At 47.4% G+C, this 24485-nt stretch overlaps 1 protein-coding gene across 15 annotated transcripts in view; it reads right to left on the bottom strand.

Annotated features, from left to right (window-relative positions):
* LOC128699018 (uncharacterized) overlaps positions 1-24485 on the bottom strand; it is a 657033-nt gene that overhangs the window by 208446 nt on the left and 424102 nt on the right. For all 15 annotated transcript variants that reach the window (XM_070096843.1, XM_070096846.1, XM_070096852.1 and 12 more), the window contains one exon: positions 17215-17314. In XM_070096843.1, the coding sequence (XP_069952944.1) occupies positions 17215-17314 (100 nt within the window). The remainder of the gene's footprint in view (positions 1-17214; positions 17315-24485) is intronic.

The raw sequence follows: 24485 nt of genomic DNA, 5'->3' as shown, positions 1-24485 counted from the left end.
TGCCAGGCATCCATTAAGAATAGCCTGCCCCTCAAAAACAGGGCCCAATCCACCTATTAAGGCTCTCTTACCCCGTATAATATCACCCTTCATTCGTTAATAATAGTTTGCACCTTTTGAATGGTTGACCACACCGAAATTAAAACATTATACCCGTATAATGGCACTAAATTTCCTCTCCTTCTCTTATCTTTACCTCCTATCCTGGACGCTTCCTTCAGTCTTCTTTCATTACTTCTCTCGTTTTCTTTTTGCCGTTTTTTCCTCTCTTCACCTACCTCCATTATTCTCTACTTCACATCCTCTTTTTCCCCCTATCCCTTTCCGCCTTTCATAACGCTATTCCCCTTGCCTCCCTTCTCTCGTGGCTGACACAAAATTGGAGAAAAAACGCCCATCTGTTGCAGTGTGTATGTGAAAGCATTCATGGACCTGCAACATTTTGCAGTTTTCGAAGGCTTCGACGATGAATCTCAATGTTTATAAGAGTAAGATAATACAATCTGCATACGACAATGTTTGGAAACCCACTATGTAATATATTAGGAAGACTGTAAAGTGTGTTGCTGTAAAGACACTGATGGATAAATACACAAACGCAGTAAAATGCAATCATTTATTGACTACGTTTCGCCCACAAAGTGGGCTTTATGAAGCTACAAACCGATCTGTCTGAGTGGGGAGTACACGATTGTGTAGATGGAGCATAGTGATGAAGGCTCAGGTGGAGAATGGTGACAAGGGGTTGTACTTAAGAATGGTGACAAGGGGTTGTACTTAAGAATGGTGACAAGGGGTTGTACTTAAGAATGGTGACAAGGGGTTGTACTTAAGAATGGTGACAAGGGGTTGTACTTAAGAATGGTGACAAGGGGTTGTACTTAAGAAGGGTCTGCAAGTTTTTCTTAAATCCAACCTCTTCTCAGCATTCCCTGCCTGACTTCACGTCACCATGCTCCCTATACATACCTGTGTTCTCTCTGCCCAGGTAGATCTGTTTGTAACTTGATAAAGTTCACTGTGTGGGTTAAATGTTGTCAATAAAGGATCACATTATACTGCATTTTTGTCTATTTTTCCATCGTATCGGTATTTTATATTATTTATCTCCCCAGACACTGAAAATTCACGAAGGAACTCAGATTGGAGAGCAAAATGCGGTCGACATTTCGGCCCATTCTGGACCATTAGACCCACGACCTGATGATGTTCCAGGGTGAGTCAAAACGTCTTCTAATCTTGCCTTTCCAGACTGTGGGTTAACAGTGAACAAAGGTCTCAGAGAGACCATTAACAGTGACCTCAAGTATTATTACTACAATCAAAACTAAAGTGCCAAACTCACAAGGGTCATTCAGCGCTGGCAGTGACATCAAATATGTTAAATATTATATAGATGCAAGCAGCCAAGACAACAGTGTCTGTTTTCATAGCTAATAATTGCGAGTAAAAAAATTCGCGTCAAAATCTAGGATCCTTGTTAATGCTCTTGTCAGACCTCACCTCTAATTTGCGGCTCACTGTCGCTCCTAAATTTATATAATAGATGAAGACAAAATGGAGAAGGTTCAGAGATGGGCAACAAAAGTCTATCTTCATTAGGAAATAATGAAGACTTAAGCGATACCAGGGCTTGGTGGGACGTATGGGCAATTCTCCTTGCACCTGCTGTCCCTGTTTACCAGCAGTAAATAGCAACCTGCGTGTTAGTCGAGTGTTATAAGCAGGTAGATATGTACTGTAAAGAACAGCCGAACAGATTATTCTTGGCAGTAACAATAAATCACCTATTAACATTTACGGAAACTTAAAAAAAAATCTATCATTAATAAAGTACACAACATGAACAATTACTGTCACATCAATTTTAAATAACCAGCATCAGTTAAAATCTCATTAAATAATCAATGTCAAAGTTTCCTGAAATCCCTATAGACATCCGGATAATTATATATAAAAACGGAAAAGAGAAAAGGCTTAAGTCTTGGGGCAAACAGTTAAAATGTATTCCATATTCAGCTGCGAGACACAGAGGAACCAAAAAAGGCACAATACCGTGACTGGAACAATACACAAATAACCTGTACAGGACGACGACGTTTCAGTCCAAAACGTCGGTTCAAAAGTTGGACTATAACGTAGCCATAAGTTTCTCTCTCATACGTGTGAGTTATTTGTTTACATAGAGGAGAGGAGATGGAATGGGAAAGGAGGGAAGGTAGACCAGGAACTCCTGCAGACAGATGACTCTAGGCGAGAGCTTTGAACCAGATCTTCAGTCAACAGTCTTGATGCACACATTTCAGCTGAAGGAAGGGGCAAACACCCAGGTCCTGCCAAACCCTACATAACTTTTCTTTCCAGTCTATAGGGCTCGTCAGGCTTGCTGCTTGTCAAGGACATGTGTGTGTGTGACTCATGCTATCACTGAAGAAGAAATCTGTTATTAAAACTAGTTCATAATAACGTACTTCGCCTCGGTATCTGCCCGTTCGTTTTATGGGACACCAAATGACCCAGACACCAAGAGAACTTCTTTGGGTATAAACCTTGGTAACTGATACCGACAAATTGGTTTAAAAAGACACGTGAGCGACAGTGATCAAGGTCCCCAAGATCGAAACGCTTTCTAATATATTTTAATGCATGCTCACGTGTGTTTTTAAACGAGAATTTCTTATCCATGAGGACTGCGTGGAGCTCCACAATTAACACACAGCTCGTTTGGTAACTCAACAATTAGAGTCCTCACCAGCAATTACATCAAAGCCACCACCAACTTCGCTTTTAAACCCATTAGTAAAGACCTTTATCCTTGTGGCCTGAACAAAAAAAATCACACTGGACAATTATTGAGTGAGTACCATCACCGCTTCTCCGCAGTGCAGACGCTGCAGGGGCCTGGGTCACCACAGTATCCAAACATCCGCTCACTGCGGCATACATGACAAAAATGACACTTCTGTGCCAGGATGACCCGAGACAACGTTTTTCCCTACCATTGTCACTTCTATTGCGAATGCTACAACTTTTACTACTGGTACTATTATCATATCTTGCCGTTACTATCGAGTTCACTAGTAATATTTTATAGATACTATCATCCACACACATATAGAACTATCACATATATCAGTATGTGATAGTTATTAAATGCTCGGATTACATAGGTACAACATTTATCTAGCTCTTGCTAGCAGCAACAGTTAATTAAAACCGCTGGTCCAGGCTAAAATAACTACGAGGCACAGTGCCTCCAGGAAGGCACTAAACTTGCCCATTACTCTCTCTGCCTTCATCAGCCTAAACACATTTCTGGCACCTGTTAATATGTTTTTCCCACGTGAAATTAAACCATGAAATCTGGACAAGCACGTAATGAACTTTCCAGTTCTGGCATTATTTCCCATCGGTAAAAATACAAGGAAATGTTGAAATTAAAATTATCTCAGAGTTTCAAAATAATCTCAGCACTTTTTAAAAGTGCTGAGAGAATTTTTAAATACAGACTTAAAATATTCATGATTTTATATTATACAATCGGCATTAAAATGTATAAAATATATCTCAAAACAGCTATTGAAGTTAATATAGAATCTATGCACGAAAACATTAATTTCGAGAATTATTCTTGTTTTCAATCACCGTCCAGCTGGCCCACTTTCCATGACTATTCTTCCAGCACGCAAGAACTTCCCCTAAATCCAGACACCCATCTCCTTTCACCACCCCACCTTCCTTGCCCCCAAAGCCATATCCTTAATAAGTTTATTTAGGTACAGATACACACAAGTACAATCATCATAGCTAGTAACGTGTGTAAATTACCTAGTATAACCCCGAAAAAAGTCAGTGACTTATTGGGGTCTTTACCGCTCCACTTTCCCACCTCTCTTCTCTCCACAACTCTCAACGCCACCTTTTTCCCTGGACGTCACCCTCCCCTCGTTGTCCTCAACTTTATCTCTTAACTTTTCTGGATTCCTATTGACAGGGGAGAGGCGATAGTCATTTGCCCAGCACAGATTTGCAGGCAGAAATGCAGGCTGCCTGCCAGCCAGCCAGCCAGCAAGCAAGCAGGCAATCTAGCCAGCCTACCTACTAGCTGGCTAACCATCGGTTCAGCTAGCCTGCCCGCTTGTCAGCAAGCCAAGATAAATCAGCCTGCAAGCACCACACAGCAAGCCAACTAACAGACAGCGACCAGTCACACAGCAGTCCGGCCTGATTGACAGCCAGTCTATTACGCAGTCAGCCAGTAAGACTGTCAGATTTTCACTTTCCTAAAATTATTTTGTTACTAATGTTGCAACATACCAAGACAACATGCTTGTAGTTTAGTTTTCCCAACCCCCGGTTGTAAATATTGATACAATGTGCGCCATCTTTCGTGCGTCTTGCTAACTTACCTTCGTGAGGTAATAACCTATAAAAATTCTTATGTACATGACATAATTCTTCTGTATATTCTTTTTAATTCCATGGCGACATTCCATCTGCTCCTGGTGACTTTTTTTCTTATCAGTATCCATAAATAAGTTATTTACCTTCTCTAGTTATCTATTATCTATCGTTTCACCTGTGTGGAATTTAAAACCTTTATATTAAAATATGTTCTTTTGTAACTCACTATTTAATGCCTTATACTTTGCCGCCTCGGTACCGCCAGTTATTATTATTATCGTAGCTAAGCACTAAACCCAAAAGGGTGAAGATTATATCATAAGAAGAGTTAGTAAGGTCGGTAAGGAGTGCTACAGGAAGTGTATTCAAAGTCGGTGTAATAAAGCCGTCTCTCAGAAAAAAGTCAGAGAGAAAGAGTCTAACACCTCCAGTTAATTTGTTTTTTTTCCTTTGTTCCTTGTTTTATCTCTAGCGTTTAGTTTACTTTTTAACAAATTGAAAAGATTTGGTTTTATCTTGCCTTTTTTCCACAGTGTCCTCTTCAAAGTTTTCTTCCGTATTTTCTTACAGTTTATTATTTTCTGCCCTTTTCGAATAGGATTTTAACTGGACCAGTTCTTTTGGTGGTTCCAAGTCCTTTCATATATACAGCTGTCCCGTACCTTCCATTGAACTGACTGACTAACTGGCTGCTGACTAATTGTATGTGCCTGACTGCATCTGCCTGCCTGCGTACCTGTCTGTCTGTCTGCCTGCCTGCCTGCCTGCCTGCCTGCCTGCCTGCCTATACCTGACTATACCTGCCTGCCTGTACCTGCCTGCCTGTACCTGTCTGACTACACCTGCCTGCCTGCACCTGCCTGCACCTGCCTGCACCTGCCTGCCTCTCAACTACAACAACGTCAGTGCCAGCCACAGTGTTAGTCCATCACTCACTTCTCAACCACTCAATCTTCTCTCCCTTCAGCCCCCCCCCCCTCCTCCCATCAATCCATCTCCATCACCTCTCTCCTTCGCTCCACACATTACACTTAGATATTTTGCTCTACGCCCGCGCGCGCGAGGTAACAGACGCAAGGTAACAAGGAAGGCCGAAAAGGAACGGATGAAAGGCTTATTTTTCATTGTAAAGAAATTTGACACTACCGTACAAAAGACCAGGATAAAAATTTAGCAGGAAGCAAAAAGTACAGGGCAGGCACTGCTATGAATCGGAGATATTGTGTCTGGAAAGAGAACGTGAAAGGCTGCAGTGTGATCTGCACAAGCTGCATGTGGTCATGCAAGTGGTTACTAGAAATAAATACCCAGTACATGCAAGGTTATGGAAATTGGGGATGGCCAAGGAAGACCAGAAATTGGAGCAAAAGCTGTAAACCTACAACCATTGTGTGTGTGTGTGTGTGTGTGTGTGTGTGTGTGTGTGTGTGTGTGTGTGTGTGTGTGTGTGTGTCGTGCCGAATATGTAAAACTGGTCAATTAGCAATAACTCATTTAAAATTAAGTCCTTTCTAAAAATTTCTCTTATACGTTTAAAGATATATTTTTTTAATTAAGGTTAATGTAAAAATTTTAAATTTTGCACCAAAAGAATCTTGGAAAACTTACCTAACCTTATTATAAGAGCAATTTATTTTAGCCTAACTCAACTAAATATATTTTAGATTTATTTACAGTAATTTAATACTAAACAAACACAGTGAAATATTTTTTTTTCGTTAGGTTCAGAATGATTTTGGCGAAATTATTGCATACACAAATTTTCACTTGTCTATGGCAAGATGAACGTTGCTATTTAAGCCAAGATCGCAAGTTCTGCCTATTCGGCACGACATTATATATATATATATATATATATATATATATATATATGTATATATATATATATATATATATATATATATATGTATATGTATATGAAGGATGAGGTTAATCATAGAATTGATGAAGGAAAAAAGGTGAGCGGTGCATTGAGGTATATGTGGAGGCAAAAAATGTTAACTACTGAGGCAAAGAAGGGAATGTATGAAAGTATAATAGTACCAACACTCTTATATGGGTGTGAAGCTTGGGTTGTAAATGCTGAGGCGAGGAGGCAGTTGGAGGCAGTGGAGATGTCCTGTTTAAGGGCAATGTGTGGTGTAAATATGCAGAAAATTCGGAGTGTGGAAATTAGGAGAAGGTGTGGAGTTAATAAAAGTATTAGTCAGAGGGCTGAAGAGGGGTTGTTGAGGTGGTTTAGTCATTTAGAGAGAATGGATCAAAGTAGAATGACATGGAGAGCGTATAAATCTGTAGGGGAAGGAAGGCGGGGTAGGGGTCGTCCTCGAAAAGGTTGGAGGGAGGGGGTAAAGGAGGTTTTGTGGGCGAGGGGCTTGGACTTCCAGCAGGCGTGCGTGAGCGTGTTAGATAGGAGTGAATGGAGACGAATGATATTTGGGACCTGACGAGCTGTTGGAGTGTGAGGAGGGTAATATTTAGTGAAGGGATCCAGGGAAACCGGTTAATTTATATAGCCGGACTTGAGTCCTGGAAATGGGAAGTACAATGCCTGCACTTTAAAGGAGGGGTTCGGGATATTAGCAGTTTGTAGGGATATGTTATGTATCTTTATACGTATATACTTCTAAACTGTTGTGTTCTGAGCACCTGCAAAAACAGTGATTATGTGTGAGTGAGGTGACAGTGTTGAATGATGATGAAAGTATTTTCTTTTTGGGGATTTTCTTTCTTTTTGGGTCACCCTGCCTCGGTGGGAGACGGCCGACTTGTTGAATAAATATAAATATATATATATATATATATATATATATATATATATATATATATATATATATATATATATATATATATGCGCGCGCACACACACACACGCACACGCACGCACACGCACACGAACACACACACACACACACACACACACACACACACACAATAGCTCACATTAAACTAGTAGGATCATTTTACGTTAGAGCGATCATTGACTCACAGTGCATGCTTGACACTGTTTATTCAAGTATTAAATCACTGTAAAGTCTGCAATACTATCTAGAAAACCATAAATTTAGTTGTCAGCCTTGACTCTCAGCGCCCCAGAAGAACGACCTAGCGAGGCCGAGGTGCTGAAGATCTCAAGACAGGATGATGGTAACGTTAAGAGACCTCTGACCTCTCACACACTCTTCTCCTTTGTGTTTTTATCCTTTGCATGACCCATCCTTTCCGTCCCTATATTCACTCTTCATTGTTACAAGGATAACTAGGCAGTAGCTACTAGACCTTTGGTTCTTATGGTTGTAGGTTGAATATTACTGTTGATCACCGGGTTTAAGTTCCCAGTGTGCTTCACCCACCCACCCAGTGTGCTACATCCACCCACCCAGTGTGCTACATCCACCCACCCAGTGTGCTACATCCCCCCACCCAGTGTGCTACATCCCCCCACCCAGTGTGCTACATCCCCCCACCCAGTGTGCTACATCCCCCCACCCAGTGTGCTTCACCCACCCACCCAGTGTGCTACATCCACCCACCCAGTGTGCTTCACCCACCCAGTGTGCTACATCCACCCACCCAGTGTGCTTCACCCACCCAGTGTGCTTCACCCACCCAGTGTGCTTCACCCACCCACCCAGTGTGCTACATCCACCCACCCAGTGTGCTTCACCCACCCACCCAGTGTGCTACATCCACCCACCCAGTGTGCTACATCCACCCACCCACTGTGTTCCATCCATCCAGTGTGCTACACCCACCCAGTGTGCTTCACCCACCCACCCAGTGTGCTACATCCACCCACCCGGTGTGTTCCATCCACTCACCCAGTGTGCTCCACCCACCCACCCAGTGTGCTCCACCCACCCACCCAGTGTGCAGTGTGCTCCACCCACCCAGTGTACGCCACCCACCCACCCAGCGTGCTACACCCACCCACCCAGCGCGCTCCCACCACCCACCCACTCCACCCACCCAGCGTATCCACCCACCCACCCAGCGTACTCCACCCACCCAGTGTGCTCCACCCACCCAGTGTACGCCACACACCCACCCAGTGTGCTCCACCCACCCAGTATACTCCACCCACCCACCCACGCTACCCTACGCCACACACCCACCCACCCACCCACCCACGCCTCCCACCACCCACCCAGTGTGCTCCACCCACCCAGTATACGCCACCCACCCACCCAGCGTGCTACAGCCATCCACCCAGCGCGCTCCCACCACCCACCCAGTGTGCTCCACCCACCCACCGAGCTCAAAACCCAGCATGCTTGCCCTACTCTTACTCTCCATATTTCAACGTGATCTCTCAGTGTTATTGTGGTAACAAAAGATCTCGTTTTATTCTACAAGTATAAACGTTATTAAATTATTCCTTTGCTTCCAGGTATCAAAACATTACATGCGCTAATAAATATCACTTAATTAATAACAATGCTGGGGTTTAAATGCAGCCAGACACGCAAGACGCAATTGCCGTCGAGGCCAAAAAAAAAAAAGTTGTCCCTCGCAGATTTTGGAGCCATTAAAACCACGGCTACATTTTTAGGCAAGGCTGGCTAGCTCCCGTATAATGGAGGGACTTCCTCTCCTCCCTACTGCTGCTGCTACTACATTTTTTAGAGGTCTGGCGAGCGCAGCATAATGGAGGACTGGCAGTGGTTGCCCGGCCTGACCTTCCCTCCTCCTCCTCCTGCTGCTGCTTCTCCACCTCTCTTGACATTTTCTTAATGGTGGTTTTGTTTATTTTTTAGCTACGTTATGGTGGTGTTGGGAGGAGATGAGAGTGAAGCAAATGTATTTGATGGTGCCATGATCTAACATGTGGGTGTAGTGTCATGGTGGCCAGTGTGACGAGTAAGGTTAATAACAGGATTTAAAATATGTCAGGAAAACATATTTACGATAATATACGACAAAAACGATTGACTGAGAATATTTGGGCCATTTTTTTATTTTTCTACTGGTTACATGTTCAACCTTTATTATATTTCTCCATCTTGGGTTATCCTGGGTGGCTAACCCTCCGAGGTTAAAAATCCGAACGAAATCTTATCTCTCTATCTTATCTTATCTTCATAAAAATGGAAAGATCGTCTCTGAAACCCTGAGGTGTTTCATCATCAGTCGGTGGAATGAGGTTGGAACCCTTGGTAAGTCAGTGCTAGCTCACCAGTGGCTTCCCATGGGTTCGAATCCTGCTCGGTTCAGAGAGCTGTTTAGGTGTTCTGTAGCACAATCGCTAGCGCACTCAGCTCACACACTGAGGTCCGGAGTTCGAATCTCCGGTACGGCTGGAAAACATCAGGACGTATTCCCTTAGGACACCTGCTGTCCCTGTTCACCTATCAGTATAAAATGGGTACCTGGATGTTAGTGGACTGGTGTGGGTGGCATCCTGGGACAAAACTGACCTAATTTGCCCGAAATACTCTGCATAACAAGCAGCTTTCTACGTAGTAGTATAATAATAATATATTTATTTCTACCAGTACATGTACAAGGTATACAGACCATGGCTGACATCAATGACATACTACTATATAGAAAGCCGCTTGTTATGCTGAACATTTCCCGCAAATTAGGTCATTTTTGTCCCAGGATGCGACCCACACCAGTCCACTAACACCCAGGTACCTGTTTACTGCTAGGTGAATATGGACAGCAGGTGTCTTAAGGAAACACGTCCTAATGATTCCAGCCGTACCGAGGATCGAACCACGGACCTCAGTGTGTGAGCTGAGTGCTCTAAAAATCGAGCGAAACGTCTTCCAGATGAAAGGTTCTTCTGTGTCATATCAACTTTTCTGCCAGTAAGAAGCACGCCCAGTAAGAAGCACGCCCAGTAAGAAGCACGCCCAGTAAGAAGCACGCCCAGTAAGAAGCACGCCCAGTAAGAAGCACGCCCAGTAACAAGCACGCCCAGTAACAAGCACGCCCAGTAACAAGCACGCCCAGTAACAAGCACGCCCAGTAACAAGCACGCCCAGTAACAAGCACGCCCAGAAACAAGCACACCCAGTAACAAGCACGCCCAGTAACAAGCACGCCCAGTAACAAGCACGCCCAGTAACAAGCACACCCAGTAACAAGCACGCCCAGTAACAAGCACGCCCAGTAACAAGCACGCCCAGTAACAAGCACGCCCAGTAACAAGCACGCCCAGTAACAAGCACACCCAGTAACAAGCACACCCAGTAACAAGCACACCCAGTAACAAGCACACCCAGTAACAAGCACACCCAGTAACAAGCACACCCAGTAACAAGCACACCCAGTAACAAGCACGCCCAGTAACAAGCACGCCCAGTAACAAGCACGCCCAGTAACAAGCACACCCAGTAACAAGCACACCCAGTAACAAGCACGCCAGGTAACAAGCACGCCCAGTAACAAGCACGCCCAGTAACAAGCACACCCAGTAACAAGCACGCCCAGTAACAAGCACGCCCAGTAACAAGCACACCCAGTAACAAGCACACCCAGTAACAAGCACACCCAGTAACAAGCACGCCCAGTAACAAGCACGCCCAGTAACAAGCACGCCCAGTAACAAGCACACCCAGTAACCCAGTAACAGGCACACCCAGTAACAAGCACACCCAGTAACAAGCACACCCAGTAACAAGCACACCCAGTAACAAGCACGCCCAGTAACAAGCACGCCCAGTAACAAGCACGCCCGCCCAGTAACAAGCACGCCCAGTAACAAGCACGCCCAGAAACAAGCACACCCAGTAACAAGCACGCCCAGTAACAAGCACGCCCAGAAACAAGCACGCCCAGTAACAAGCACGCCCAGTAACAAGCACGCCCAGTAACAACAACGCCCAGTAACAAGCCGCCCAGAAACAATCACTCCCAGTAACAAGCACGCCCAGTAACAAGCACACCCAGTAACAAGCACGCCCAGTAACAAGCACGCCCAGTAACAATCACGCCCAGTAACAAGCACGCCCAGTAACAAGCACGCCAGTAACAAGCACGCCCAGTAACAAGCACTCCCAGTAACAAGCACTCCCAGTAACAAGCACACCCAGTAACAAGCACACCCAGTAACAAGCACGCCCAGTAACAAGCACACCCAGTAACAAGCACGCCCAGTAACAAGCACACCCAGTACCCAGTAACAAGCACACCCAGTAACAAGCACACCCACAAGCCCAGTAACAAGCACGCCCAGTAACAAGCACACCCATAACAAGCACGCCCAGTAACAAGCCCAGTAACAAGCACGCCCAGTAACAAGCACGCCCAGTAACAAGCACGCCCAGTAACAAGCACGCCCAGTAACAAGCACGCCCAGAAACAAGCACACCCAGTAACAAGCACGCTCAGTAACAAGCACGCCCAGTAACAAGCACGCCCAGTAACAAGCACGCCCAGTAACAAGCACACCCAGTAACAAGCATACCCAGTAACAAGCACACCCAGTAACAAGCACGCCCAGTAACAAGCACGCCCAGTAACAAGCACATGCAGTAACAAGCACGCCCAGTAACAAGCACGCCCAGTAACAAGCACGCCCAGTAACAAGCACGCCCAGTAACAAGCACACCCAGTAACAAGCACACCCAGTAACAAGCACGCCCAGTAACAAGCACGCCCAGTAACAAGCACGCCCAGTAACAAGCACATGCAGTAACAAGCACGCCCAGTAACAAGCACGCCCAGTAACAAGCACACCCAGTAACAAGCATACCCAGTAACAAGCACACCCAGTAACAAGCACGCCCAGTAACAAGCACGCCCAGTAACAAGCACATGCAGTAACAAGCACACCCAGTAACAAGCACGCCCAGTAACAAGCACGCCCAGTAACAAGCACACCCAGTAACAAGCACACCCAGTAACAAGCACGCCCAGTAACAAGCACACCCAGTAACAAGCACACCCAGTAACAAGCACGCCCAGTAACAAGCACGCCCAGTAACAAGCACACCCAGTAACAAGCACACCCAGTAACAAGCACACCCAGTAACAAGCACACCCAGTAACAAGCACGCCCAGTAACAAGCACGCCCAGTAACAAGCACACCCAGTAACAAGCACACCCAGTAACAAGCACGCCCAGTAACAAGCACACCCAGTAACAAGCACGCCCAGTAACAAGCACGCCCAGTAACAAGCACGCCCAGTAACAAGCACGCCCAGTAACAAGCACACCCAGTAACAAGCACTCCCAGTAACAAGCACGCCCAGTAACAAGCACACCCAGTAACAAGCACGCCCAGTAACAAGCACACCCAGTAACAAGCACAAGCATACCCAGTAACAAGCACACCCAGTAACAAGCACGCCCAGTAACAAGCACACCCAGTAACAAGCACACCCAGTAACAAGCACACCCAGTAACAAGCACGCCCAGTAACAAGCACACCCAGTAACAAGCACGCCCAGTAACAAGCACGCCCAGTAACAAGCACACCCAGTAACAAGCACACCCAGTAACAAGCACGCCCAGTAACAAGCACACCCAGTAACAAGCACACCCAGTAACAAGCACACCCAGTAACAAGCACACCCAGTAACAAGCACGCCCAGTAACAAGCACGCCCAGTAACAAGCACACCCAGTAACAAGCACACCCAGTAACAAGCACGCCCAGTAACAAGCACGCCCAGTAACAAGCACGCCCAATAACAAGCACGCCCAGTAACAAGCACGCCCAGTAACAAGCACACCCAGTAACAAGCACGCCCAGTAATAAGCACGCCCAGTAACAAGCACGCCCAGTAACAAGCACACCCAGTAACAAGCACGCCCAGTAAAAAGCACACCCAGTAACAAGCACGCCCAGTAACAAGCACGCCCAGTAACAAGCACGCCCAGTAACAAGCACGCCCAGTAATAAGCACACCCAGTAACAAGCACGCCCAGTAACAAGCACGCCCAGTAACAAGCACGCCCAGTAACAAGCACACCCAGTAACAAGCACACCCAGTAACAAGCACACCCAGTAACAAGCACACCCAGTAACAAGCACGCCCAGTAACAAGCACGCCCAGTAACAAGCACGCCCAGTAATAAGCACACCCAGTAACAAGCACACCCAGTAACAAGCACACCCAGTAACAAGCACGCCCAGTAACAAGCACGCCCAGTAACAAGCACGCCCAGTAATAAGCACACCCAGTAACAAGCACACCCAGTAACAAGCACGCCCAGTAACAAGCACGCCCAGTAACAAGCACACCCAGTAACAAGCACACCCAGTAACAAGCACACCCAGTAACAAGCACGCCCAGTAACAAGCACGCCCAGTAACAAGCACGCCCAGTAACAAGCACACCCAGTAACAAGCACGCCCAGTAACAAGCACACCCAGTAACAAGCACACCCAGTAACAAGCACGCCCAGTAACAAGCACGCCCAGTAACAAGCACGCCCAGTAACAAGCACGCCCAGTAACAAGCACACCCAGTAACAAGCACACCCAGTAACAAGCACGCCCAGTAACAAGCACGCCCAGTAACAAGCACGCCCAGTAACAAGCACACCCAGTAACAAGCACACCCAGTAACAAGCACACCCAGTAACAAGCACGCCCAGTAACAAGCACGCCCAGTAACAAGCACGCCCAGTAACAAGCACACCCAGTAACAAGCACACCCAGTAACAAGCACACCCAGTAACAAGCACGCCCAGTAACAAGCACGCCCAGTAACAAGCACGCCCAGTAACAAGCACACCCAGTAACAAGCACGCCCAGTAACAACCTTCTCAATATACAATGTAAACTGAAATACATTTGCAAGAAAATCTATCACCGTAAAATGTACAAATTAAAACTAAAGACAAAGACATTAGTGTGTATAACCTGCCGCAGTTGCCGCAACTTGCTGCCGCAGCAGCCGCAACTTGCTGCCGCAGCAGCCGCAACTTGCTGCCGCAGCAGCCGCAACTTCTTCCTGCCGCAGCAGCCGCAACTTACTGCCGCAGCAGCCGCAACTTGCTGCCGCAGCAGCCGCAACTTGCTGCCGCAGCAGCCCCAACTTGCTGCCGCAGCAGCCGCAACTTGCTGCCGCAGCAGCCGCAACTTGCTGCCGCAGCAGCCGCAACTTGCTGCCGCAGCAGCCGCAACTTACTGCCGCAGTACACACCATACTGAACTAACATTCACTAGGACATAATTATTGGCTGTACAACATTAACAGTCAACATAACAAGAGTAAAGACAATTTCGGACCTTTCATTTACGAAATGTTTCTGACCCACCAGGAACTTTTAATGGATTCAGTGATTAGGCCCAAAAAAAAATTCCAAAATTAAACTGTCTTAAGTTTTGAATATCTGATTTTGAAGTGTTATGTATTAGGTATTATATTAATGTAGATCAGGAGAAGCCTACCTGAAGCCTCACACCCAGTACTTTTAAAACAAGGGAAGCCTACCTGAAGCCTCACACCCAGTACTTTTAAAACAAGGGGAAACCTACCTGAAGCTTCACACCCAGTACTTTTAAAACAAGGGAAACCTACCTGAAGCTTCACACCCAGTACTTTTAAAACAAGGGAAACCTACCTGAAGCTTCACACCCAGTACTTTTAAAACAAGGGAAGCCTACCTGAAGCTTCACACCCAGTACTTTTAAAACAAGGGAAGCCTACCAGCCAGGCCCTGATGAACTGTATGCAAGGGTTCTAAAGGAATGTAAAGAGGAGCTTAGCACACCTTTGGCAAATCTTTTCAACATATCACTACAAACTGGCATGGTGCCAGATAAGTGGAAAATGGCAAATGTGATACCTATTTTCAAAACAGGTGACAGGTCCTTAGCTTCGAACTATAGACCAATAAGCCTAACCTCCATAGTGGGAAAATTTATGGAATCAATAATTGCCGAGGCAGTTCGTAGCCACCTTGAAAAGCATAAATTAATCAACGAATCTCAGCATGGTTTTACAAAGGGGCGTTCCTGCCTTACGAATTTATTAACTTTTTTCACTAAGGTATTTGAGGAGGTAGATCATGGTAATGAATATGATATTGTGTATATGGACTTCAGTAAGGCTTTTGACAGGGTCCCACATCAGAGACTATTGAGGAAAATTAAAGCACATGGAATAGGAGGAGAAATTTTTTCCTGGATAGAGGCATGGTTGACAAATAGGCAGCAGAGAGTTTGCATAAATGGGGAGAAGTCAGAGTGGGGAGGCGTCACGAGCGGTGTTCCACAGGGGTCAGTGTTGGGCCCCCTGCTGTTCACAATCTACATAAACGACATAGATGAGGGCATAAAGAGCGACATCGGCAAGTTTGCCGATGACACCAAAATAGGCCGTCGAATTCATTCTGACGAGGACATTCGAGCACTCCAGGAGGATTTGAATAGACTGATGCAGTGGTCGGAGAAGTGGCAGATGCAGTTTAATATAGACAAATGCAAAGTTCTAAATGTTGGACAGGACAATAACCATGCCACATATAAACTAAATAATGTAGATCTTAATATTACGGATTGCGAAAAAGATTTAGGAGTTCTGGTTAGCAGTAATCTGAAACCAAGACAACAGTGCATAAGTGTTCGCAATAAAGCTAATAGAATCCTTGGCTTCATATCAAGAAGCATAAATAATAGGAGTCCTCAGGTTGTTCTTCAACTCTATACATCCTTGGTTAGGCCTCATTTAGATTATGCTGCACAGTTTTGGTCACCGTATTACAGAATGGATATAAATTCTCTGGAAAATGTACAAAGGAGGATGACAAAGATGATCCCATGTATCAGAAACCTTCCCTATGAGGATAGACTAAGGGCCCTGAAACTGCACTCTCTAGAAAGACGTAGAATTAGGGGGGATATGATTGAGGTTTATAAGTGGAAGACAGGAATAAATAAAGGGGATGTAAATAGTGTGCTGAAAATATCTAGCCTAGACAGGACTCGCAGCAATGGTTTTAAGTTGGAAAAATTCAGATTCAGGAGGGATATAGGAAAGTACTGGTTTGGTAATAGAGTTGTGGATGAGTGGAACAAACTCCCAAGTACCGTTATAGAGGCCAGAACGTTGTGTAGCTTTAAAAATAGGTTGGATAAATACATGAGTAGATGTGGGTGGGTGTGAGTTGGACCTGACAGCTTGTGCTAACAGGTCGGTTGCCGTGTTCCTCCCTTAAGTCAATGTGATGTGACCTGACCTGACTAGGTTGGGTGCATTGGCTTAAGCCGGTAGGGACTTGGACCTGCCTCGCATGGGCCAGTAGGCCTTCTGCAGTGTTCCTTCGTTCTTATGTTCTTATGTTACCTGAAGCTTCACACCCAGTTCTTTTAAAACAAGGGAAGCCTACCTGAAGCTTCACGCCCAGTACTTTTAAAACAAGGGAAGCCTACCTGAAGCTTCACACCCAGTTCTTTTAAAACAAGGGAAGCCTACCTGAAGCTTCACACCCAGTACTTTTAAAACAAGGGAAGCCTACCTGAAGCTTCACACCCAGTACTTTTAAAACAAGGGAAGCCTACCTGAAGCTTCACGCCCAGTACTTTTAAAACAAGGGAAGCCTACCTGAAGCTTCACACCCAGTACTTTTAAAACAAGGGAAGCCTACCTAAAGCTTCACACCCAGTACTTTTAAAACAAGGGAAGCCTACCTGAAGCTTCACACCCAGTACTTTTAAAACAAGGGAAGCCTACCTGAAGCTTCACACCCAGTACTTTTAAAACAAGGGAAGCCTACCTGAAGCTTCACACCCAGTACTTTTAAAACAAGGGAAGCCTACCTGAAGCTTCACACCCAGTACTTTTAAAACAAGGGAAGCCTACCTGAAGCTTCACACCCAGTACTTTTAAAACAAGGGAAGCCTACCTGAAGCTGCGACGAAGCTCCACACAGTCCTCGTTGCTAAGACCATCATCAGAGGGCTGAGAGTTGTATCCACCTTGATCACTCCAGCCAGGGAACCATTCTGTCAACACACACAACTGTTAGTCACACTGGAGACGAGCACCACAACACAACCAAGAGGAACCAACATAATCTGCAGCGGGGAACTTTATCCAGACGTTTCGCCCTCTGCAACAGGTTGGAGAATCTTGCTTCACAGGCTACTCTGAATATAGTTTAAAAATTCCTCTCTGCAAATTGTGTAATTTCTCTCAGTCGTACTGCACTTCCCGGGACAATAATACTAAAGTATTTATATAAATCCAATAATGCATGTATGTATATAATAATAATAATAATAATAATAATAATAATAATAATAATAATAGTAAAGAGCTAAAACTCAACTCACCAGACCTCCACCTCCCCACACTACCTCACCTCCCCACACCCCCACACTACCCCACCTCCCCACACTACCCCACCTCCCCACACTACCCCACCTCCCCACACTACCCCACCTCCCCACACCCCAACACTACCCCACACTACCCCACCTCCCCACACCCCCACCTCCCCACACTACCCCACCTCCCCACACCCCCACACTACCACACCTCCCCACACCCCCACCTCCCCACACTTCCCCACCTCCCCCACACCTCCCCACTACCCTACCCCCACACTACCCCACACTACCCCCCCACACTCCCCACCCCACCTCCCCACAATACCCCACTTCCCCACACTTCGCCACTTCCCTACACTACTCCACCTCCCCACACTACCCCACCTCCAACACTACACTACAACACCCACCTCACAACACTGCCTTACCTCACAACACTGCCTTCACTCACCTCACAACACTGCCTTCACCTCACACTACACTACTACCTCACCTCCCCACACTACCCCACCTCCCAACACTACCCACACCTCCCAACACTACCTCACCTCACCCCCACACTACCCCACCTCCCAACACTACCTCACCTCCCCACACTACCTCACCTCCCCACACTACTCCACCTCCCAACACTACCCCACCTCCCAACACTACCCCACCTCCCCACACTACCCCACCACCCCACACAACCCCACCTCCCCACACTACCTCACCTCCCCACACACCTCACCCTACCCCACCTCCCCACACTACCTCCCAACACTACCCCACCTCCCCACACTACCCCACCTCCCCACACTACCTCACCTCCCCACACTACCCCACCTCCCCACACTACCCCACCTCCCCACACTACCTCACCTCCCCACACTACCCCACCTCCCCACACTACCCCACCTCCCCACACTACCCCACCTCCCAACACTACCCCACCTCACAACACTACCCCACCTCCCCACACTACCTCACCTCCCCACACTACCTCACCTCCCCACACTACCCCACCTCCCCACACTACCCCACCTCCCCACACTACCCCACCTCCCCACACTACCCCACCTCCCCACACTACCTCACCTCCCCACACCCCCACACTACCCCACCTCCCCACACTACCTCACCTCCCCACACTACACCTCCCCACACTACCTCACCTCCCCCACACTACCTCCCCACACTACCCCACCTCCCCACACTACCCCACCTCACCACACTACCCCACCTCCCCACACTACCTCACCTCCCCACACTACCTCACCTCCCCACACTACCTCACCTCCCCACACTACCTCACCTCCCAACACTACCCCACCTCCCAACACTACCTCACCTCCCCACACTACCCCACCTCCCAACACTACCTCACCTCCCAACACTACCTCACCTCCGCACACTACCCCACCTCCCCACACTACCCCACCTCCCCACACTACCCCACCTCACACTACCCCACCCACACTCCCCCACACTACCCCACCTTCTCACACTCCCCCACACTAAACCACCTCCCCACACTTCTCCACCTCCTCACAGTTCCCCACCTCCCCACACTTCCCCACCTCCCCACACTTCCCCACCTCCCAACACTACCCCACCTCCCCACACTTCCCCACCTCCCCACACTTCCCCACCTTCCCACACTTCGCCACTTCCCCACACTTCCCCACTTCCCCACACTACCCCACTTCCCCACACTACTCCACCTCCCCACACTACCCCACCTCCAAACACTACCCCTCCTCCCCACACTACTCCACCTCCCCACACTTCTCCACCTCCTCACAGTTCCCCACCTCCCCACACTACTTCACCTCCCCACACTTCCCCACCTCCACACACTTCATCACCTCCCCACACTTCCCTACCTCCCCACACTTCCCAACCTCTCCACCTCCCCACACTTTCCCACCTCCCAATACTTCCCCACCTCCCAACACTACCCCACCTCCCCACACTTCCCCACCTCCCCACACTTCACCTCCCCACACTTCCCCACCTCCCCATACTTCCCCACCTCCCAACACTACCCCACCTCCCCACACTTCCCCACACTACCCCACCTCCCCACACTTTCCCACACTTCTCCACCTCTCCACATTTCCCCACCTCCCCACACTACCCCACCTTCCAACACTACCCACCTTCCCACACTACCCCACCTTCCCACACTTCCCCACACTACCCCAGCTCACACTTCCCCACCTTCTCGCACTCCCCCACACTACCCCACCTTTTCACACTCACCCACACTACCCCACTTCCCCACACCCCCACCTCCTTACACTACCCCACCTCACCACTACACATCACAACACTCCACCTCCCAACACTACCCCACCTCACAACACTACCCCACCTCACAACACACTCACCTCACAACACTACCTTCACTCACCTCACAACACTACCTCACCTCACAACACTACCCCACCTCCCCACACTACCTCACCTCCCAACACTACCTCACCTCCCCACACTACCCCACCTCCCAACACTACCCCAGCTCCCAACACTACCTCACCTCCCCACACTACCCCACTTCCCAACACTACCTCACCTCCCAACACTACCTCACCTCCCAACACTACCCCACCTCCCCACACTACCCCACCTCCCCACACTACCCCACCTGCCCACACTACCCCACCTCCCCACACTACCCCACCTCCCCACACTACCCCACACTCCCCTCACTACCCCACCTCCCCACACTTCCCCACCTCCCCACACTACCCCACTACCCTACCTTCCTCACACTACCCTCCCCACCTTCTCACACCTCCCCACACTACCCCACTTTTCACACTCCCCACACTCCCACCTCCCCACACTACCCCACCTCCCCACACCTCCCCACACTGCATCATGCCCTAATATTTCACATCCCGTCATTTCTGTATACATTTAATCAATATATAATAGTGAATCTAATTTGCATTTTATCAACGATGATAAATTTAATGTGAAAGTTAATAATCTTGAATATCACATGTGGGAGACGAGAAAGTTCCCAGGTACTGCCGGGGAAAGTTATGACACTTTAGCATCACATGTGGGAGACGAGAAAGTTCCCAGGTACTGCCGGGGAAAGTTATGACAATTTAGCATCACATGTGGGAGACGAGAAAGTTCCCAGGTACTGCCGGGGAAAGTTATGACACTTTAGCATCACATGTGGGAGACGAGAAAGTTCCCAGGTACTGCCGGGGAAAGTTATGACAATTTAGCATCACATGTGGGAGACGAGAAAGTTCCCAGGTACTGCCGGGGAAAGTTATGACACTTTAGCATCACATGTGGGAGACGAGAAAGTTCCCAGGTACTGCCGGGGAAAGTTATGACAATTTAGCATCACATGTGGGAGACGAGAAAGTTCCCAGGTACTGCCGGGGAAAGTTATGACACTTTAGCATCACATGTGGGAGACGAGAAAGTTCCCAGGTACTGCCGGGGAAAGTTATGACAATTTAGCATCACATGTGGGAGACGAGAAAGTTCCCAGGTACTGCCGGGGAAAGTTATGACACTTTAGCATCACATGTGGGAGACGAGAAAGTTCCCAGGTACTGCCGGGGAAAGTTATGACAATTTAGCATCACATGTGGGAGACGAGAAAGTTCCCAGGTACTGCCGGGGAAAGTTATGACACTTTAGCATCACATGTGGGAGACGAGAAAGTTCCCAGGTACTGCCGGGGAAAGTTATGACAATTTAGCATCACATGTGGGAGACGAGAAAGTTCCCAGGTACTGCCGGGGAAAGTTATGACACTTTAGCATCACATGTGGGAGACGAGAAAGTTCCCAGGTACTGCCGGGGAAAGTTATGACAATTTAGCATCACATGTGGGAGACGAGAAAGTTCCCAGGTACTGCCGGGGAAAGTTATGACACTTTAGCATCACATGTGGGAGACGAGAAAGTTCCCAGGTACTGCCGGGGAAAGTTATGACAATTTAGCATCACATGTGGGAGACGAGAAAGTTCCCAGGTACTGCCGGGGAAAGTTATGACACTTTAGCATCACATGTGGGAGACGAGAAAGTTCCCAGGTACTGCCGGGGAAAGTTATGACAATTTAGCATCACATGTGGGAGACGAGAAAGTTCCCAGGTACTGCCGGGGAAAGTTATGACACTTTAGCATCACATGTGGGAGACGAGAAAGTTCCCAGGTACTGCCGGGGAAAGTTATGACAATTTAGCATCACATGTGGGAGACGAGAAAGTTCCCAGGTACTGCCGGGGAAAGTTATGACACTTTAGCATCACATGTGGGAGACGAGAAAGTTCCCAGGTACTGCCGGGGAAAGTTATGACACTTTAGCATCACATGTGGGAGACGAGAAAGTTCCCAGGTACTGCCGAGGAAAGTTATGACACTTTAGCATCACATGTGGGAGACGAGAAAGTTCCCAGGTACTGCCGGGGAAAGTTATGACACTTTAGCATCACATGTGGGAGACGAGAAAGTTCCCAGGTACTGCCGGGGAAAGTTATGACACTTTAGCATCACATGTGGGAGACGAGAAAGTTCCCAGGTACTGCCGAGGAAAGTTATGACACTTTAGCATCACATGTGGGAGACGAGAAAGTTCCCAGGTACTGCCGGGGAAAGTTATGACACTTTAGCATCACATGTGGGAGACGAGAAAGTTCCCAGGTACTGCCGGGGAAAGTCATGTCACTTTACATTATTAAAATATTGAGAGGGAAGTGTTCAACCCAGTGAAGGCTTGATCTAGGGTAGGTGAGCTCTGGTTCCCGGGCTCAAGAGCCAGTCAACAGCATGAAGGAGCCTTCTTATAGAGGCAGGAGAGGAGACTCTTTAGTTGAGCTGGCGAGGCGAGGATTCGAAGATTCGAAGAGATTTTGACGTGATTCGAAGAGAATTTGAAGCGATTCGAAGAGAACTGGAAGTGATTCGAAGAGAATCTGATATGATTCGAAGAGAATCTGATGTGATTCGAAGAGAATATGAAGTGATTAAAAGAGAATATGAAGTGATTAGAAGAGAATATGAAGTGATTAGAAGAGAATTTGAAGTGAGTCGAAGAGAATATGAAATGATTGGAAGAAAGTCGTCACTTTCTCATGTCTTCTTCTGAAAGTTGTATCAAAGAAACGCCCGGTTGTGGTTTGTTGGGAAACACAAGTGCCGCCGGACACTTGTTTCTCATATCTACTTGAAAGTCACTTGTAACAGCATTAAGGGGGTCACGGCCCCCGCCGCACACTCAGACCAGACATACTGTTACTGATGAAGTTACCGTTAAAACAGTGCTGGGTATCCCGGCTAGAACAACTTATGGTTTAACACTGCTGGGTATCCTTGTTAGAACAAATCGTGGTTTAACAGTGCTGTGTATCCCTGTTAGAACAACCCGTGGTTTAACAGTGCTGGGTATCCCTGTTAGAACAACCCGTGGTTTAACAGTGCTGGGTATCCCTGTTAGAACAACCCGTAGTTTAACAGTGCTGTGTATCCCTGTTAGAACAACCCGTGGTTTAACAGTGCTGGGTATCCCTGTTAGAACAACCCGTGGTTTAACAGTGCTGGGTATCCCTGTTAGAACAACCCGTGGTTTAACAGTGCTGGGTATCCCTGTTAGAACAACACGTGGTTTAACAGTGCTGGGTATCCCTGTTAGAACAACCCGTAGTTTAACAGTGCTAGGTATCCCTGTTAGAACAACCCGTGGTTTAACAGTGCTGGGTATCCCTGTTAGAACAATCCGTAGTTTAACAGTGCTGGGTATCCCTGTTAGAACAACCCGTAGTTTAACAGTGCTGGGTATCCCTGTTAGAACAACCCGTAGTTTAACAGTGCTGGGTATCCCTGTTAGAACAACCCGTGGTTTAACAGTGCTGAGTATCCCTGTTAGAACAACCCGTAGTTTAACAGTGCTGGGTATCCCTGTTAGAACAGCCCGTAGTTTAACAGTGCTGGGTATCCCCGTTAGAACAACCCGTGGTTTAACAGTGCTGGGTATCCCTGTTAGAACAACCCGTGGTTTAACAGTGCTGGGTATCCCTGTTAGAACAACCCGTGGTTTAACAGTGCTGGGTATCCCTGTTAGAACAACCCGTGGTTTAACAGTGCTGGGTATCCCTGTTAGAACAACCCGTGGTTTAACAGTGCTGGGTATCCCTGTTAGAACAACCCGTGGTTTAACAGTGCTGGGTATCCCTGTTAGAACAACCCGTGGTTTAACAGTGCTGGGTATCCCTGTTAGAACAACCCGTGGTTTAACAGTGCTGGGTATCCCTGTTAGAACAACCCGTGGTTTAACAGTGCTGGGTATCCCTGTTAGAACAACCCGAGGTTTAACAGTGCTGGGTATCCCTGTTAGAACAACCCGTGGTTTAACAGTGCTGGGTATCCCTGTTAGAACAACCCGTGGTTTAACAGTGCTGGGTATCCCTGTTAGAACAACCCGTGGTTTAACAGTGCTGGGTATCCCTGTTAGAACAACCCGTGGTTTAACAGTGCTGGGTATCCCTGTTAGAACAACCCGTGGTTTAACAGTGCTGGGTATCCCTGTTAGAACAACCCGTGGTTTAACAGTGCTGGGTATCCCTGTTAGAACAACCCGTGGTTTAACAGTGCTGGGTATCCCTGTTAGAACAACCCGTGGTTTAACAGTGCTGGGTATCCCTGTTAGAACAACCCGTGGTTTAACAGTGCTGGGTATCCCTGTTAGAACAACCCGTGGTTTAACAGTGCTGGGTATCCCTGTTAGAACAACCCGTAGTTTAACAGTGCTGGGTATCCCTGTTAGAACAACCCGTGGTTTAACAGTGCTGTGGTTTAACCGTGCTCTGAAGACTGAACCAGTTAGCTTA

This window comes from Cherax quadricarinatus, chromosome 55 (assembly GCF_038502225.1).
Source record: "Cherax quadricarinatus isolate ZL_2023a chromosome 55, ASM3850222v1, whole genome shotgun sequence".
Classification (NCBI taxonomy): Eukaryota; Metazoa; Arthropoda; class Malacostraca; order Decapoda; family Parastacidae; genus Cherax; species Cherax quadricarinatus.
Note: the sequence above shows the minus strand (reverse complement) of the source record. Positions and strands in the feature narration are given on the sequence as shown.